Source organism: Hyperolius riggenbachi, chromosome 8, assembly GCF_040937935.1.
Source record: "Hyperolius riggenbachi isolate aHypRig1 chromosome 8, aHypRig1.pri, whole genome shotgun sequence".
NCBI lineage: Eukaryota > Metazoa > Chordata > Amphibia > Anura > Hyperoliidae > Hyperolius > Hyperolius riggenbachi.
Genome location: NC_090653.1, coordinates 276,427,738 through 276,445,487, shown reverse-complemented (window position 1 = coordinate 276,445,487; position 17,750 = coordinate 276,427,738). Strand labels below are relative to the sequence as shown.

At 48.6% G+C, this 17,750-nt stretch overlaps 2 protein-coding genes across 2 annotated transcripts in view; one reads left to right on the top strand and one right to left on the bottom strand.

Annotated features, from left to right (window-relative positions):
• C8G (complement C8 gamma chain) overlaps positions 1 to 17,750 on the bottom strand; it is a 39,780-nt gene that overhangs the window by 17,353 nt on the left and 4,677 nt on the right. Inside the window, exons 2-4 of the mRNA XM_068248963.1 lie at positions 15,332 to 15,492; positions 13,380 to 13,450; positions 10,441 to 10,548 (exon numbers count right to left, since the gene is read on the bottom strand). Of these exons, the coding sequence (XP_068105064.1) occupies positions 10,441 to 10,548; positions 13,380 to 13,450; positions 15,332 to 15,492 (340 nt within the window). The remainder of the gene's footprint in view (positions 1 to 10,440; positions 10,549 to 13,379; positions 13,451 to 15,331; positions 15,493 to 17,750) is intronic.
• FBXW5 (F-box and WD repeat domain containing 5) overlaps positions 17,437 to 17,750 on the top strand; it is a 67,669-nt gene continuing 67,355 nt past the window's right edge. Inside the window, exon 1 of the mRNA XM_068248959.1 lies at positions 17,437 to 17,553. Within this exon, the coding sequence (XP_068105060.1) occupies positions 17,510 to 17,553 (44 nt within the window). The 5' untranslated portion in view covers positions 17,437 to 17,509. The remainder of the gene's footprint in view (positions 17,554 to 17,750) is intronic.

Here is a 17,750-nt window from a genome sequence, read left to right as displayed (position 1 = left end):
CTTTTCGCTGCCATCTTGGGATAGTCCCCTATCACCTCAATAATCTTTGGGTCCAGTCTTAGCAAATGCCACTTTTTTGCCAGGATCCCCCTCAATTGGTTCCAATGTGAACCATAACGTGTCACAAATCTCAGATGGTCATCATTAAGTCGCCCCTTGCCATTCTGTTTGATTAACAAAGATTCTCTTGGGGTATTATCTGTCCTAGCTCTCGCTCTGTCCAATATCTTCTGGCTGTAGCCTCATCTCTCAAAGCGTGCACACATTGCCCCTGTGTTAGGAACCTGTTCAGGACTTGATCTACCTGCTGGTGGCAGTGTGTGCGGGACTTATGTACTTTCTATATCCACCACCAGGGGGCTGTGCACTTCATGTCATCAAACTTGCAATCCTCAGTCTTACCTGCAGATGGCATCAGACTCTGGAGTTTCTTGGGACTTCCACCTCCTGCCAGCAGAGGTCAACCTGCTTGGGACTTTGCAGGCCGATCTGCTGACACACCCAATGCTCACCTTACTTAAGACCAGCTCTCATTACAGCACGTGCCAGAACATCACATAGCTTCCCTTGTGCTTGTTGAACTCTGGTCTCCTGTATTCCTGGTCCTTTGTATTTCTGGTTCTATCCTGATTATCTGGTATTTGATTTATGGCTTGCCTCTGACCTTGCTTCTGTGTTGCGATCTTGTACTGCGATCTGATGTGTATATGTATATATTGTATAGAACCTGTATATTGTTCCTGTGTGGTTTCCTCAAATAAGTATATACTGTATATTTGTGTATGACTTCTTAGTTAGACTAGTTAGGGTTTTGGTTGCACTATTCATTTGTTTGTATATACACTGTGTGGTTGTGCTTAATAAACACCATTCACTTATTTCTGTGTTCAGTCTCCTTATATCCTGCTGCAAACAGTGATCACATGTGCTTGCTCTGTGGGGTTTGTAACAGTATGTTCTGGCCATTCTGATCACTGCAGCTTGATATATATCGAAGGGCTGATAAAACTTCCTGTCTGTGAAGTTTATCCACTCAGTCATTCATAATGAACTCCAGTGAGATGTACTATTATATGTTGCTGGCTGATGAGGAGGGAGATCACTGCAGACAGATTTTCTCTGAGTATCCCAAGAATGATCTCCTCCACCTGATCAAACAGCTGCAGGATAATGTGCAGCAAGGTGTGTTCTGCAGACAAGAGGTCCAGCCATTGCTAGAAATCTGGAGCAATCTGTCAGTTTCTGGTTATCCTAGCAATGATCTGGATCCACCTTATGATCTGATAATGGTGGAGATGTTACTCGATTTATTGGAGGATGATGAGGATTACTTTGTTGAATATTATTCCAACAAATCTAAAGAGTTCCGGTTAGAATGTTCCAACTCTGTTTTGTGTCTGTCTAACAGGAGGGTTTGTAGTTTTGAAATGATTGCTCCTCTAGTTGGTGCATGGAATAAAATATCTTTCATATGTGACAACCCTGATTTTCACCCTGTCACTACCTCCTCTCCTCTGTTCTCTGACCAGAGTTCACAGCACTTAGTCATGAGTAAACAGCCTGTATACCCGTTACCCATAGCAACCACCTCCAAGGACTTTCATTCATTTGCACCTGTGACTCCAAATATCTCAGCCTCTGCATGTACTCAAATCAGATCCACTACCCGGGCCAAACAGCACTCACCTACAACCAAAGAACCTGCTAACCCGTTGCCCATAGCAACAACCTCCCAAAATACTTATTTACCTGCTCCTGTGATCCGGAAAAGTGCAGCCTCTCTTCAGACCGCAATTAGATCCATGCCTTGGTCTAAGGAGTACCCTGTCACTACGCAAAAGTCCATGTTGCCATCGCTCATAGCAACCACTCCTAAATTCTCTCAGTTGCCTGCATCTGTGACTCAGATTAGATCCTCACCCTGCTTCAAACCTAAAGTGGCATTTAAGAATAAACGCAAATTCTTTCCGACCTCATCAATTAACCACATACAGTCTTCACTGCAATCTGCATCTTCAAAATGCACCCTGCAACCTGAATTACCAGCAGCTTCTCTTCAAATCAATCCTGTAACAGCCCTGCCTCCAGCCACTCCAGTAGCAGAATTTTGCACCTTGTCAGCAGAGACTTTGTTTCAGCCTGCAGATGGTAATTCTCCTGCAAGTCTTATGGACTGTAATCAGCCTGCACAGCCTATAAACTGTATTCCTCCTGCAATGTCTGCAGGTGGTAATTCTCCTGCAAGTCTTATGGACTGTAATCAGCCTGCACAGCCTATAGACTGTATTCCTCCTACAATGTCTGCAGACTGCAATATCTCTACAAAGCTTATGACTTGTATTTTTCCTGCCATGCCTGCAGAATGCCATATTTCTACAAAACTTATGGACTGTAATCCACCTGCAAACTGTATTTCTCCTGTAAAAATTATGGACTGTTATCCTCCTGCAGACTGCAATATCTCTGCAACGCCTATGAACTGTAATCTCCCTGCAATGCCTGCAGCCCTCCAGCCGCTGTCAGAATCTGCAGCCCTCCAGCCGCTGTCAGAATCTGCAGCCCTCCAGCCGCTGTCAGAATCTGCAGCCCTCCAGCCGCTGTCAGAATCTGCAGCCCTCCAGCCGCTGTCAGAATCTGCAGCCCTCCAGCCGCTGTCAGACCCTGCAGCCCTCCAGCCGCTGTCAGACCCTGCAGCCCTCCAGCCGCTGTCAGACCCTACAGCCCTCCAGCCGCTGTCAGACCCTGCAGCCCTCCAGCCGCTGTCAGACCCTGCAGCCCTCCAGCCGCTGTCAGACCCTGCAGCCCTCCAGCCGCTGTCAGACCCTGCAGCCCTCCAGCCGCTGTCAGACCCTGCAGCCCTCCAGCCGCTGTCAGACCCTGCAGCCCTCCAGCCGCTGTCAGACCCTGCAGCCCTCCAGCCGCTGTCAGACCCTGCAGCCCTCCAGCCGCTGTCAGACCCTGCAGCCCTCCAGCCGCTGTCAGAATCTGTAAACTTTCAACCACTTGCAGAGTGTGCTCACTCCCAGCCATTTGGTGAACATTCTGATTTCCAGCCTCCAGCACAGTTTGCAGTGTTCCAGCCTCCAGCACAGTTTGCAGTGTTCCAGCCTCCAGCACAGTTTGCAGTGTTCCAGCCTCCAGCACAGTTTTTACAGACTTCATCATCTGCCATTCCTACTCCTTCATCTACCATACCTGTACGGCCTCCACAGACTGCTGCTGCCTCTGCCCGGCCTCCACAGACTGCTGCTGCCTCTGTCCGGCCTCTACAGACTGCCGCTGCTGCCGCCTCTGCCCGGCCTCTACAGACTCCTGCTGTTGCCTCTGCCCGGCCTCTACAGACTCCTGTTGCCTCTGCCCGGCCTCTACAGACTCCTGTTGCCTCTGCCCGGCCTCTACAGACTCCTGTTGCCTCTGCCCGGCCTCTACAGACTCCTGTTGCCTCTGCCCGGCCTCTACAGACTCCTGTTGCCTCTGCCCGGCCTCTACAGACTCCTGTTGCCTCTGCCCGGCCTCTACAGACTCCTGTTGTCTCTGCCCGGCCTCTACAGACTCCTGTTGTCTCTGCCCGGCCTCTACAGACTCCTGTTGTCTCTGCCCGGCCTCTACAGACTCCTGTTGTCTCTGCCCGGCCTCTACAGACTCCTGCTGCTGCCTCTGCCCGGCCTCTACAGACTCCTGCTGCTGCCTCTGCCCGGCCTCCACAGACTGCTGCTGCCTCTGTCCGGCCTCTACAGACTGCCGCTGCTGCCGCCTCTGCCCGGCCTCTACAGACTCCTGTTGCCTCTACAGACTCCTGTTGTCTCTGCCCGGCCTCTACAGACTCCTGCTGCTGCCTCTGCCCGGCCTCTACAGACTCCTGCTGTTGCCTCTGCCCGGCCTCTACAGACTCCTGTTGCCTCTGCCCGGCCTCTACAGACTCCTGTTGTCTCTGCCCGGCCTCTACAGACTCCTGTTGTCTCTGCCCGGCCTCTACAGACTCCTGTTGTCTCTGCCCGGCCTCTACAGACTCCTGCTGCTGCCTCTGCCCGGCCTCTACAGACTGCTGCTGCCTCTGTCCGGCCTCTACAGACTGCCGCTGCTGCCGCCTCTGCCCGGCCTCTACAGACTCCTGTTGCCTCTACAGACTCCTGTTGTCTCTGCCCGGCCTCTACAGACTCCTGCTGCTGCCTCTGCCCGGCCTCTACAGACTCCTGCTGTTGCCTCTGCCCGGCCTCTACAGACTCCTGTTGCCTCTGCCCGGCCTCTACAGACTCCTGTTGCCTCTGCCCGGCCTCTACAGACTCCTGTTGTCTCTGCCCGGCCTCTACAGACTCCTGTTGTCTCTGCCCGGCCTCTACAGACTCCTGTTGTCTCTGCCCGGCCTCTACAGACTCCTGCTGCTGCCTCTGCCCGGCCTCTACAGACTCCTGCTGCTGCCTCTGCCCGGCCTCCACAGACTGCTGCTGCCTCTGTCCGGCCTCTACAGACTGCCGCTGCTGCCGCCTCTGCCCGGCCTCTACAGACTCCTGTTGCCTCTACAGACTCCTGTTGTCTCTGCCCGGCCTCTACAGACTCCTGCTGCTGCCTCTGCCCGGCCTCTACAGACTCCTGTTGCCTCTGCCCGGCCTCTACAGACTCCTGTTGCCTCTGCCCGGCCTCTACAGACTCCTGTTGCCTCTGCCAGGCCTCTACAGACTCCTGTTGCCTCTGCCCGGCCTCTACAGACTCCTGTTGCCTCTGCCCGGCCTCTACAGACTCCTGTTGCCTCTGCCCGGCCTCTACAGACTCCTGTTGCCTCTGCCCGGCCTCTACAGACTCCTGTTGCCTCTGCCCGGCCTCTACAGACTCCTGTTGCCTCTACAGACTCCTGTTGCCTCTGCCCGGCCTCTACAGACTCCTGTTGCCTCTGCCCGGCCTCTACAGACTCCTGTTGCCTCTGCCCGGCCTCTACAGACTCCTGTTGTCTCTGCCCGGCCTCTACAGACTCCTGTTGTCTCTGCCCGGCCTCTACAGACTCCTGTTGTCTCTGCCCGGCCTCTACAGACTCCTGCTGCTGCCTCTGCCTGGCCTCTACAGACTCCTGCTGCTGCCTCTGCCTGGCCTCTACAGACTCCTGCTGCTGCCTCTGCCTGGCCTCTACAGACTCCTGCTGCTGCCTCTGCCCGGCCTCTACAGACTCCTGCTGCTGCCTCTGCCCGGCCTCTACAGACTCCTGCTGCTGCCTCTGCCCGGCCTCTACAGACTCTTGCTGCTGCCTCTGCCCGGCCTCTTCAGACTCCTGCTGCTGCCTCTGCCCGGCCTCTACAGACTCTTGCTGCTGCCTCTGCCCGGCCTCTACAGACTCCTGCTGCTGCCTCTGCCCAGCCTCTACAGACTCCTGCTGCTGCCTCTGCCCGGCCTCCACAGACTCCTGCTGAACAGCCTGTCGTTGTCCAGTCGGCTGCCCAGCTCATTATTCCACCTGATATTCTATGGTCTGTTGCCTGCCAGTCCGCTGCCCTGCCTGCCTTCCTGGTAGGTGATCTTCAGTTGACTGTCCTACCTGATGTTTGCCTGTCTGCTATTGCCTTTTGTTTGGAACTTATGACTACCACTCCCTCCCAGCCTCAACAAGTGCTTCTGAACCAGGTGCCTGCAGTTGCCTCTGTCATCCCAGGATCCTCAACCCCAGGGTTCTCTGTTCCCTTACCAGGGATAAGGCCATTCCTGTTGCTAGCCTTGCCAGCCTTGTTGACAGTTCTGTATAGGAAACCCCAGTTTTTTGTGGCTTGTCTCCAGGCTTCTCCTCACTGTGAGTTCCTACCCTTTGACCTCTGCTGCTCTCCTGAATCCGGTGACCCCTGGAGGAGAGGGAGAGTCCTTGGTTGGCTTCTCTTGCCTTCAGGATGGGTTGCCAGGCCCTTGGGCATTGGTAAGGACTCCATTGGGGTTGCCAGTGCCCTCTGGGAGTTTAAAAACTTTCTTACAGGCAGATGGTATCTGGGTCTAGGTAAAATGTGTTGGTTTCAGAGCCTGTGGATTATGCTTCGGAGTACAGCCATTATTCTGGGTATCCTGCATCCCTGGTTGACGGCATTGGCAGGGGATTATCAGGATGGCTCTGGGGACCCTGGTGGTGGTACTTCCTGTTTGATTCAGACCAACTCTGGCTCTAGAGATTACCGTAGTTGTTGGAGCGTCCTGAGGCCGCTCCTTAAGGGGGGGGTACTGTTAGGAACCTGTTCAGGACTTGATCTACCTGCTGGTGGCAGTGTGTGCGGGACTTATGTACTTTCTATATCCACCACCAGGGGGCTGTGCACTTCATGTTATCAAACTTGCAATCCTCAGTCTTACCTGCAGATGGCATCAGACTCTGGAGTTTCTTGGGACTTCCACCTCCTGCCAGCAGAGGTCAACCTGCTTGGGACTTTGCAGGCCGATCTGCTGACACACCCAATGCTCACCTTACTTAAGACCAGCTCTCATTACAGCAGGTGCCAGAACATCACATAGCTTCCCTTGTGCTTGTTGAACTCTGGTCTCCTGTATTCCTGGTCCTTTGTATTTCTGGTTCTATCCTGATTATCTGGTATTTGATTTATGGCTTGCCTCTGACCTTGCTTCTGTGTTGCGATCTTGTACTGCGATCTGATGTGTATATGTATATATTGTATAGAACCTGTATATTGTTCCTGTGTGGTTTCCTCAAATAAGTATATACTGTATATTTGTGTATGACTTCTTAGTTAGACTAGTTAGGGTTTTGGTTGCACTATTCATTTGTTTGTATATACACTGTGTGGTTGTGCTTAATAAACACCATTCACTTATTTCTGTGTTCAGTCTCCTTATATCCTGCTGCAAACAGTGATCACATGTGCTTGCTCTGTGGGGTTTGTAACACCCTGCCTCTCTCTCATAATCCTCGTCCTCTGTACAGTGTTCCTGCGCACTCGCAGGAGCTGTTCCACTGGAATCCCCTGTAGTAAGGACAGGGGATGAAAGCTAGATGCATGGAGCAATGTGTTCCCTGCAGTTGGTTTTCTAAAAGTTGTTGTCTTAAATCTCCCATCCAAGTCGACAAAGCTAATGCTCTCGGTATCTACCGTATGTGTCAAAATTACATTCCTGTCGTTCATATTAAGAAGGAATACTGCTAACTTGTCTCGTGTACCCCGCCAGACCAGGAAGACGTCATCATCTATGAAACGGATCCATGTCGCCACATTTGTATATACCTCCCGGCGCTCCCATAGGCCCAAATGGAGGCAAACATAGGCCGGAGCGCACGCCGCGCCCATCGACGTCCCCCTGTTCTGGCGGTAGTACGTTTGGTCAAACCTAAAGCAATTACATGTGAGTACCATCTCAAGGAAGTCCATGATCAGCTGACACCGTACATGTTGTACTCTGCCCACATTTTTCAGGAAAAATTCTACTGTGCTAAGCCCCACATGATGTGCGATTGACGTATATAGGCCTTCTACATCAATTACGACAAGTAACTCTGCTGGATGTACCCGTAGTTTGCTTAGGAGATACAACACATGTATCCCTCGCGTACGACGGTAATTCTTCCACAAGATGTTTCAAACTCTCGTCGAGAAACGTCGCTACTTTTTGAAATGGGCCATCTATAATCTATAGCTGATACAATTGGCCTCCCCGGTGGGCACTGTGCATTCTTATGGACTTTAGGTATCAAATATAGTACCGGAATACGGTAGTCAGCCACCTTCATGAACCTCCATTCATCATGATTTATTGCCTCCTCCTGCAATGCTCTATCCAACCTTTGATTTCATCTTTTTACCATACCTGGAAACTGGTCACGTGTCAGTTTTTGATATACCACAGTCACCCAACTGTCTGTGGACTTCTTTGAGGTACAAATCCTCTCCCCACAGTCCCAAATTTCCACCCCTTGTCGTTGGGTCTCAGAATTACTGATTTTGCCTGTTTCAAATCTTGCAATGCTTCATATTTTTCCGATGCCAAATTGTTTTTAATTGTGGGTTGCCAGTTGGGTGACTTGAGGTCCCTTTCCACTGCTTCCCCAAATGTTCTTAAATGTGAGTTCAGTGATAAAGGTGGAAAATATCTGGATCTTGGTTTTAGATTGGTATACAGTATACTGTTGGTTGGGCCCCAATTTCCTCCATGTCCACTACATTTAGGTCCATTACTTTTTTGGGCCACTCCGTGTATAAATATATTGTATATATACAGGTAGTCCCCAGTTAACGAACGAGATAGGGACTGTAGGTTCGTTCCTAAGCTGAATCTGTTCTTAAGTCGGAACATTGTGCTAGCTCTGTCCTCTGTGCCCTCCTGTGCCTCCAGTGTCCCCCTCTGTGTCACCTCTGCCCTCTATTCCTTTCCTTGTAGGGTACCTAAAGTAGTTTAACCCTTAGACTGCCACAGACATCTATCGGTGTTGTTTTTTCGCATCCATACGCCACGGGTGTCTGACAGCATTTTAGTACAACGTTTTTTCCACCGTCAGCGATGTCTGTAAGTGTTTTTGTCTCCCCATATTCCATATAACGTCTAAAGGGGTTTAGTATAATGTTTTGTCTCAGTCTCTTCTACTTTACTTGAAATATGCAAATAATTCTAATTTGATGGAGAATTATGCAAATGTTACTGCAAATCTATGCAGCTTGGACCAGGGAAATGCTTTTACTTCATGATTTCATTAGTCTATTTCACTATAACGTATATCATCAGTTATAAGTCATCCTCGATTACAATACTTGACCCTCTTAAGCTGAAATTTTTTATTGACTCAACTATAAGTCTACCCATCAAAGTTAATGGCTGCACTTGGGGACCAGGAGGGGTTAATGACTGCACTGCATACAGTATTGCAGCCATTAACCCCTCCTGTCCCTTAAAGAGACTCTGTAACAAAATGTTCATCCTTATTTCTTCTATCCTATAAGTTCCTATACCTGTTCTAATGTGCTCTTTCTAACTTCAGCCTTTCCTATTTGCACAGTGGCTGTATTATCTCTGTTATATGATCTAATCTTCTCTCCTCTGTCGGCTCTGTCGGGCTGAGGCTGGAATGTGTGGAATGTGATGTGCTGCTTGTGATTGGCTAGAAGCTATACACACCCTCTCCAGGCCCCCTGCACATTCTGTATGACTCGCACACTCGTCTCTTCTCAGCGTATCACTTGCTATGTCTTTTGTTTGTAAACACTGGAAAAAAATGGCAATTACAAGCCAGGATTGCAGCAGGGAGAGGCAGAAACAGCACAGAGGGGCCCAGGAGAACATAATGAATAGAATGGTATGCTTTTTATTGTAAGAATTTTAAAGTACAGATTCTCTTTAAAGAGAACCAGAGATGAAGCACCCTCATTTATTTTATTACATTTATCAGTGGAAACATGACAGTAAACACCTACCATGCTTTTAGTTTCATTCTTATCTGCTTAATTAGTCTATTATCAGCTGTGATAAGAATTCCAGACTGGCTCAGTCTAGGTTTGACCTGGAATCATTATAGATGAGTCACTCTTCTGTGAAGTCTTTACAAGCCCAAGCCTGCGACCTCCTGGCTCATATTTCCTGCTTTACATACTTAGAGCTGTGATGACATGGGAGGGGCTGCTGCTGCTGAGAGAGAATCTCTGAAACAGACAAGTGTGGCTGCAATATGATCTGTGTGCTCTGTGTGCACTCTGTCTGCATAGATACTGACGATGCAGCAGCCTTTCTCATATAGCCTAGATAGCAGCCTAGCCTCATATAGCCTAGACAGCACATCCAGAACAACTTATAACCCGGAAGCAGAAGGGATATGAGCCGGCGGCCATATTTGATTTTTCCTGGAGCAATAATGGATAAAAAACACTAAAAAAGGCACACCAGAGCGGCGAAATTATCAGGTAGAGAATTTGTTCTTTACAAGCTTTATTTTGTGTGAAACGTTCATCTCTGGTTCCTCCAAGTGCTTCAATTATTCACCCCCCCCCCCCAGCCCAGTATTTTTCCCCTTGCCCCTTTCCTTGTCAATTGTTGTGGCCAGAACTTTTAGACCTGTGTTCTCTTGGCATTTCCTTTATCAAGAAATTGTCACTTACCACTGGCTGCAAATGGGAGTGTCACTTATAGCACACATATTACTCAGTGTGCTCAGTGTTGCTCGAGACTCGTGTATAAGTCCACCCCTATACTTTTAATTAGTGCGTCAGACCTAAATTTCTAGACTTATAGTCGAGTACATACGGTAGATTTCATAATAATTATTATAGTCCTGTATCATAATAATTAGCATAATTCTCAGCAGACTCAAGGCATAAAACCAGTGCTGGCCTTTCTTATTCAAGAACCCAACAGCTTTGCATTACCTTATATTAAACATTTATTTTGTACAAAAAAATTTTTAATTCCGTTTTAAAAAAGTATTAAAAAAAAAAATTAGACAAAATACTTATAAAACCAATTTTCTTTAAGCATACTCACCGTATAGTTTAAGGGTAATCTTACCCTTCTTCTGGAAATAAATGATAGCGTAGTTCTCGTAGTCTGTCTCCGCCACCACAATGTCCACCATTCCGTGGTATGGCTTGGCTGTGGGCACAAAACCGTTATAAAATCTCCATAGAACTGTTAATTCATTTTTCATTATTCATCATTTTAGCAGCCAAATAAAGTAAAACTTTATTCGGCTGCAGGGCCAAATTTTTCCTTCCGCTGTGGAAGTGTGCCTCCCCCAGCCTGGCGAGCTCTGCAGGGTAAGCAGTAGTAAAATTGAAATTGCGATTTTTCTCTCAGATATTGCGATTTCGATTTGATTCACGATTTTCTTCAAAACATCTGTACACACACTAGATGTTCACCCAAGGTAGCCAGGTATAGGTGCCCCATGTATAGGAAGTCAGCTATAGGTCCCCCCAGTATAGGTAGCCTGGTATAGTTGCCCCAAGTATAGGTAGCCAGGTATAGGTCCCCCCAGTATAGGTAGCCAGGTATAGGTCCCCCCAGTATAGGTAGCCTGGTATAGTTGCCCCCAGTATAGGTAGCCTGGTATAGTTGCCCCCAGTATAGGTAGCCAGGTATAGGTCCCCCCAGTATAGGTAGCCTGGTATAGTTGCCCCTAGTATAGGTAGCCAGGTATAGTTACCCCCAGTATAGGTACCCAGCAGGTAGGTGCCCCCCAGTATAGGTAGCCAGGTACGGTTGACCCCAGTATAGGTAGTCTGGTATAGTTGCCCCCAGTATAGGTAGCCAGTTATAGTTACCCCCAGTATAGGTAGCCAGCCAGGTAAAGTTGCCACCAGTATAGGTTAGCCAGTTAGGTGCCCCCCAGTATAGGTAGCCAGGTATAGTTGCCCCCAGTATAGGTAGCCAGGTATAGTTGCCCCCAGTATAGGTAACCAGGTATAGTTGCCCCCAGTATAGGTTAGCCAGGTAAGTGCCCCCAGTATAGGTAGCCAGGTATCGTCCCCAATATAGGTTAGCCAGGTAGGTGCCCCCAGTATAGGTAGCCAGGTATAGTTGCCACCAGTATAGGTTAGCCAAGTAAGCACCCCCAGTATAGGTAGCCAGGTATTGTTGTCCCCAGTATAGGTTAGCCAGGTAAGTGCCCCCAGTATAGGTAGCCAGGTATTTTTGTCCCCAGTATAACAACAACAAATAACATTTGTAAAGCACTTTTCTCCTGTAGGACTCAAAGCGCATAAGCATGGCTCAGACCATCGTAGTACAGAGGAAGAATTTTATAAGTCCGGAAATGCCAGGCTAAACAGGTGGCTTTTCAGTCTGGATTTGAATAGCTCCAAGGATGGTGCTGTTTTTACTGGGTGTGGCAGGGAGTTCCAAAGAGTAGGGGCAGCATGACAGAAGGCTGTATCTCCAGAATTTTTGTGGTGCACTCTGGGAGTGACCAAGTTTATAGACCTTGCTGATCTGAGGTTGTGAGAGGTGTGGTGCAGCTTCAGCAAGTCCTTCATGTATCCAGGGCCCAGATTGTGCAGGGATTTGAATGTCAGCAGTCCAATCTTGAAGAGTATTCTCCATTCTACTGGATGCCAGTGCAGTGAGCGAAGGATCGGTGTAATGTGACAGTGGCGAGGCTGGTTTGTTAGCAATCTGGCAGCAGCATTCTGCACTAATTGCAGGCGACGCAGGTCCTTTTTGGGGAGGCCAGCATAAAGGGCATTGCAGTAGTCCAGCCGTGATGTGATTAAGGCGTGAATTAGGGTTGGAAGATCCTCTTGTGGAATCAGATGTTTAATCTTTGCAATGTTCTTCAGATGAAAATAGAAAGATTTAATTACAGATGAAATTTGGTTTCTGAAACTCAATTCCCCATCGATTAGTACGCCAAGGCTGCGCACAAGGTTGTAGCGGTTTATGTCTGAATTCCCAATCCTGATTGGTGTTGCTTTAGGATAGAGCTGTTTTGATGGCGAGCACTGGCTTTGGACAAAAAGGACCTCAGTTTTGTCAGCATTAAGTTTCAACCAGTTATCATTCATCCATGCCTGTAGCTCAGCTAAGCAAGAGTTTATATTTGGGGTAGGATCTGTTCCACCAGGTTTGAAGGACAGGTATAGCTGTGTGTCATCGGCGTAGCAGTGGTACGTCAGGCCATGTCGTTGGATAAGTGTACCGAGTGGCAACATGTAGATTGCAAACAGCAGAGGGGATAGGATTGATCCTTGTAGCACTCCGAATTGTAGAGGTGCTGGTTTGGACATTATAGGTCCTAGGGATAATCTCTGTGTTCTGTCAGTCAGGAATGATCTGAACCACTGGAGGACTGATCCACTGATGCCACAGTACTCCTGCAGTCTGTTAAGCAGGTCAACTGTATCAAGGGCCGCTGAGAGATCCAACAGGATTAGGATGGTGCATTCCCCTCTGTCCCTTGGCCAGGTAGGTGCCCCCAGTATAGGTAGCCAGGTATAGTTGCCACCAGTATAGGTTAGCCAGGTAAGCGCCTTCAGTATAGGTAGCCAGGTATAGTTGCCACCAGTATAGGTTAGCCAGGTAGGTGCACCCAGTATAGGTTAGCTAGGTAGGTTTCCCCAGTATAGGTTAGCCAGGTAGGTGCCCCCTGTATAGGTTAGCCAGGTAGGTGCTCCCAGTATAGGTTAGCCAGGTAGTTGTTCCCAGAATAGGTTTCGCCAGGTAGGTGCCCCCAGTATTTTATTAGCATATTTTATTAGCTTAACACTGAACATACTTACTGGCCATCTTCTCATCTTGCCCTCTTTTTTGATTGTGAATAATGCTAATTGCATATATAACGGGGGAGGGGGTTTGTAACGTCCGCAGCAGATGTACACTCCTGGCATCCCTGATGGAAGAAACCCCCCAAACTATCATACAGCAATATATACCTCCAGGGCGGAGCCACCCTTTAGCAAGCGCACATCTGTACAATATGTACTGACCTTTTAATAAAAATCGACCCTTGATCTTGTTTATTGCATAGGAATGTTTAATCTCCCAGCAGATGCCGTCTCTGTGACATAAAATGAAAACCATATAGTGTTAGATATTAGGTATCTAATAGATATTAGGTAGACATAGCTGTCCCCCAATTACTAGTATTAAGTAGCCCTGTGAGTTCCCCTTTTAGCTGGTGTGCCTGAGTGCTGGCTGGTGTGCCTGGGTGCTGGCTGGTGTGCCTGGGTGCTGTCTGGGGTGCCTGGGTGCTGTCTGGGGTGCCTGAGTGCTGGCTGGGGTGCCTAAGTGCTGGCTGGTGTGCCTGGGTGCTGTCTGGGGTGCCTGGGTGCTGACTGGGTTGCTGTCTGGGGTGCCTGGGTGCTGACTGGGTTGCTGTCTGGGATGCCTAAGTGCTGACTGGGGTGCTAGCTGGGGTGCCTGGGTGCTGACTGGGCTGTCTGAGTTCTGTCTGAGTTGTCTGGGGTGGCTAAGTGCTGACTGGGCTGTCTGGGTGCTGACTGGGGTGCTGGCTTGTGTGCCTGGGTGATGACTGGGTGCCTGACTGAGTTCTGGCTGGTTTGATTGGGTGCTGGGCTGGCTGGTGTGCCTGTGTGCTGGCTGGTGTGCCTGTGTGCTGGCTGGGGTGCTAGCTGGGGTGCCTGGGTGCTGGCTGGCAGTGGCGTAGCTAAGGAGCTGTGGGCCCCGATGGAAGTTTTACATGGGGCCCCCCAAGCACTCTATACATGACAATTGATACGGCGCACCAAAACCTGCCAATGACAACTACAGTGTCAGAGGTGCCAGAAGGGGATGGGAAATAGCTTGTTAATGATTACCACTATTCAAAGTATCTATAGAAGTGATTAATATGAGCACAGGACCAATAGAGAGCTAATACTGTGGTTGAGGGAGGGACCTTCGGGGCCCCTCTGGCCCAAGGGCCCCGATGCGTTCGCTACCTCTGCACCCCCTATTGCTACGCCCCTGCTGGCTGGGCTGTCTGAGTTCTGGCTGGGGTGACTAAGTGCTGACCGGGGTGATGGCTGGGGTGTCTGTGTGCTGGCTGGGCTGTCTGAGTTCTGTCTGAGTTGTCTGGGGTAGCTAAGTGCTGCCTGGGCTGCCTGGGTGCTGACTGGGTGCCTGACTGGGTTCTTGGGGTGCTGGCTGGGGTGCCTAAGTGCTGACTGGGGTGCTGGCTGGGGTGCCTAAGTGCTGACTGGGGTGCTAGCTGGGGTGCCTGGGTGCTGTCTGGGCTGTCTGGGTGCTGACTGGGTTGTTGGCTGGTGTACATGGGTACTGGCTTGGGAACCTCGGCCTGAGGGGGCGCTGGCTGAGATGCCTGACTAGGTGCTGACCGGGGTGCTGTCTCGGGTGACTGGGTGGGTGCTGTCTGGGGTGTCGGCAATGATGATGCGGATTGGGAGGCTGCAGTGGCACCTAGGGCATAAGCCATGCCTTTACCTCTCTAGTTACGCCACTTAGGGATACTTAAGAAGCTGGGTCATCAAAATTGAGTGCTTGGCTATAGTATAGCTGACCACCGGGGGTTACTTTAGGTGCCGGATTTTACAAACAGCGGCCGCCAGACTTTACCGTAGTTATCAATATTCTACTACTGGTAATCGGGATTATAGAATATTGGTAGAAATTACCAATATTCTACTACTAGTAGTAGCAACATCTCACACCCCTTTTACCAGGTCCCTATTACATGTATGCACTTTGACACCATCGATCTTCCAGCGTTAGAATCTCTGTGAAATCGCTATACTGTATTTATATGTATGAAAACAATGTACATTAATCGAACTTGCCTTTAAACCCCACAATGTGCAGACTTAAAACAAAGGGATTCTTTTTTACTCATCTGTGTGTATTCAGACATGTGCATGCCTATAACTGCCTAGGCCCAGGCCTGTTCTCTAGTACATAGCGAAAGGAGCCAGGTTTTACTTACAGTACCCGGAAGGTGCTGACCAGCATGCTTTGTGGCACTTTCACACCCGCTTTAGTCTTGGGAAGTGACACCTGCAGATAGGTGGCCTCCACCTTATGGTTGTTCGTCTTCAGATAATTGCAGTCTGTGGCTACAGACAGGAGATACCATTTCCCTGTAAACTGAATATTATTATTATTCATTTATGTAGCAATGATGCATTGTTTGCAACACTTTTGCAGAGTGCATACATTTTCCATGAAACTTGCATGCAAGCCAGAATTATTACCGTCTCATTGACCATCTCTAGTTCCTAACCACAGTCTAGGGACGATCTTGGGGAGCCAATTAACCTACCAGGATGTTTTTGAGGTTGTGAAACTTAAAGAGAATCTGTATTGTTAAAATCGCACAAAAGTAAACATACCAGTGCGTTAGGGGACATCTCCTATTACCCTCTGTCACAATTTCGCCGCTCCTCGCCGCATTAAAAGTGGTTAAAAACAGTTTTTAAAAGTTTGTTTATAAACAAACAAAATGGCCACCAAAACAGGAAGTAGATTGATGTACAGTATGTCCACACATAGAAAATACATCCATACACAAGCAGGCTGTATACACCCTTCCTTTTTGAATCTCAAGAGATCATTTGTCTGTTTCTTTCCCCCTGCATCTCTCATGCACTGAAGTTTCAGGCTGCTCGTTTCTTCCTGCTAATAGCTTTGCCCTTGTCTGTAATTCTTCAGTATGTGAAAGCCCAGCCAGCTCAGAGGACGATTTATCCAGCTTGTAAAAGATAAGAGAGAAGAGAGAAGCTGCTCTAATCTAAATAACACACAGGCAGTGTGCATAGAGGGGCCTGGAAGGGGGAGTTCATAGCAGAACCACAACACTGAAGAACTTGGCAGCCTTCCAGACACAGGCCGACAAGTCTGACAGGGGAAAGATACATTGATTTATTACAGAGACAGTGATAGCAGAAAGTGCTGCAGTAAGCCAGAACACATTAGAATAGCTTTTGGAACGTGTAGGATGATAAAAAACAGGATGCAATTTTTGTTACGGAGTCTCTTTAAGAGCTAGGAGGAAACCCACACGTAACTCAGATGCATGCTGGGAGAGAAACCCAGTATCCTGATGGTTTCTCCCTATCTCCTGTGGGCATAATTACTGTACAAAAATAGAGACACAGAGAGCCCAGTATAGTGCAGTACATACTGGTGATTGATGTATTTTAAAGAGTAAGAAAGAGGATACTCACATACACGGGTTACCTCTTAGGCAACCACTGTATAGGCAGGTGGGGAGATTAGACCTGTCCCCACTCAGGATTAAGAAGTCGCTCTCTGTAGGTAGGAAGAGGGGTATAGCACCCCTCCACCAGGGGTGGACACAAGTATTGTATGTAGTGAGTCAACAGAGGCGCCAAAAGAATAAAATAAAATTGTTCAAATTTGCTTGGAAGGCAGCGGTGGACTTGCCTCCTAAAGGCAGGCACAAAAACTGTCAATTTCGAAGTGACATAAATTTATTGAATACTCCACAAAGTGTATCCACGCGTTTCGCAGGTATAATTCTGCTTCTTCAGGCAATAAAAAAGGGAGTATAAAACAGTGTATGGTGAGGGTTGCACCAGGCGCCTCTGGATACCTCAGATGACAGTGTACAGATGTGCCACTAACCTGCTATTGAGGGGGAAGGGTCAAAAGGTGAGTAGAAGAACAATAGGGTTGGCTTGTACTCAGGCAAGACAATGTCCCAGTCCAGATCTCTGGTCAATGCATAGGGAGGGGTTAGGGAGCCTCTGTACACACACTAGATTCTCATCAGAGGCAGCCCCAACCGAGAACCATCTCAACTGTGTACAAGTTTAGGTCCGCCCCCTTTCACACCCCCTCCTGTACTGGTTTCCAGTATCATACAAAAGGGGCATCCACCGTGTCTTTAGCTTTCGTAAAACAACAAACTAAACATCTACAGGGATGTATTTCAGGACATTGTACTAATATTAGTTGTTTGTGTGCCCTTCTTTTCACTCTGGGAACTTTTAAGCATTAGAAATGAAAAATAAACAAGAAAAAACATAAATTAGCCTCAACCGGACACCTTTTTTTGTTCTGTCCCAGGAGACGTTTCATCACCACTACAGAGCGACTTCCTCAGCTACTCAGAGAGCAGGTGTGCAATGGAAGGCGAGCTATGCTATTGGTCCATGCATATACCACAAGCTGGATAAATGGGAGGTAAGTTTGTTTACATTACTTGCAAGTATCCAAAGAAGATACACCAGGAAGTTTCTTTTGCTGCATTGCTCCATCCAATTGATCAATTGTGTGTATATGGTGATGGAGCAATGAAAAGTTCCTATTAACAAGTTATTGTCCTGGGGGCAGCATACCGTGTTTCCCCCGAAAATAAGTGTTTTACAGTATATGAATCT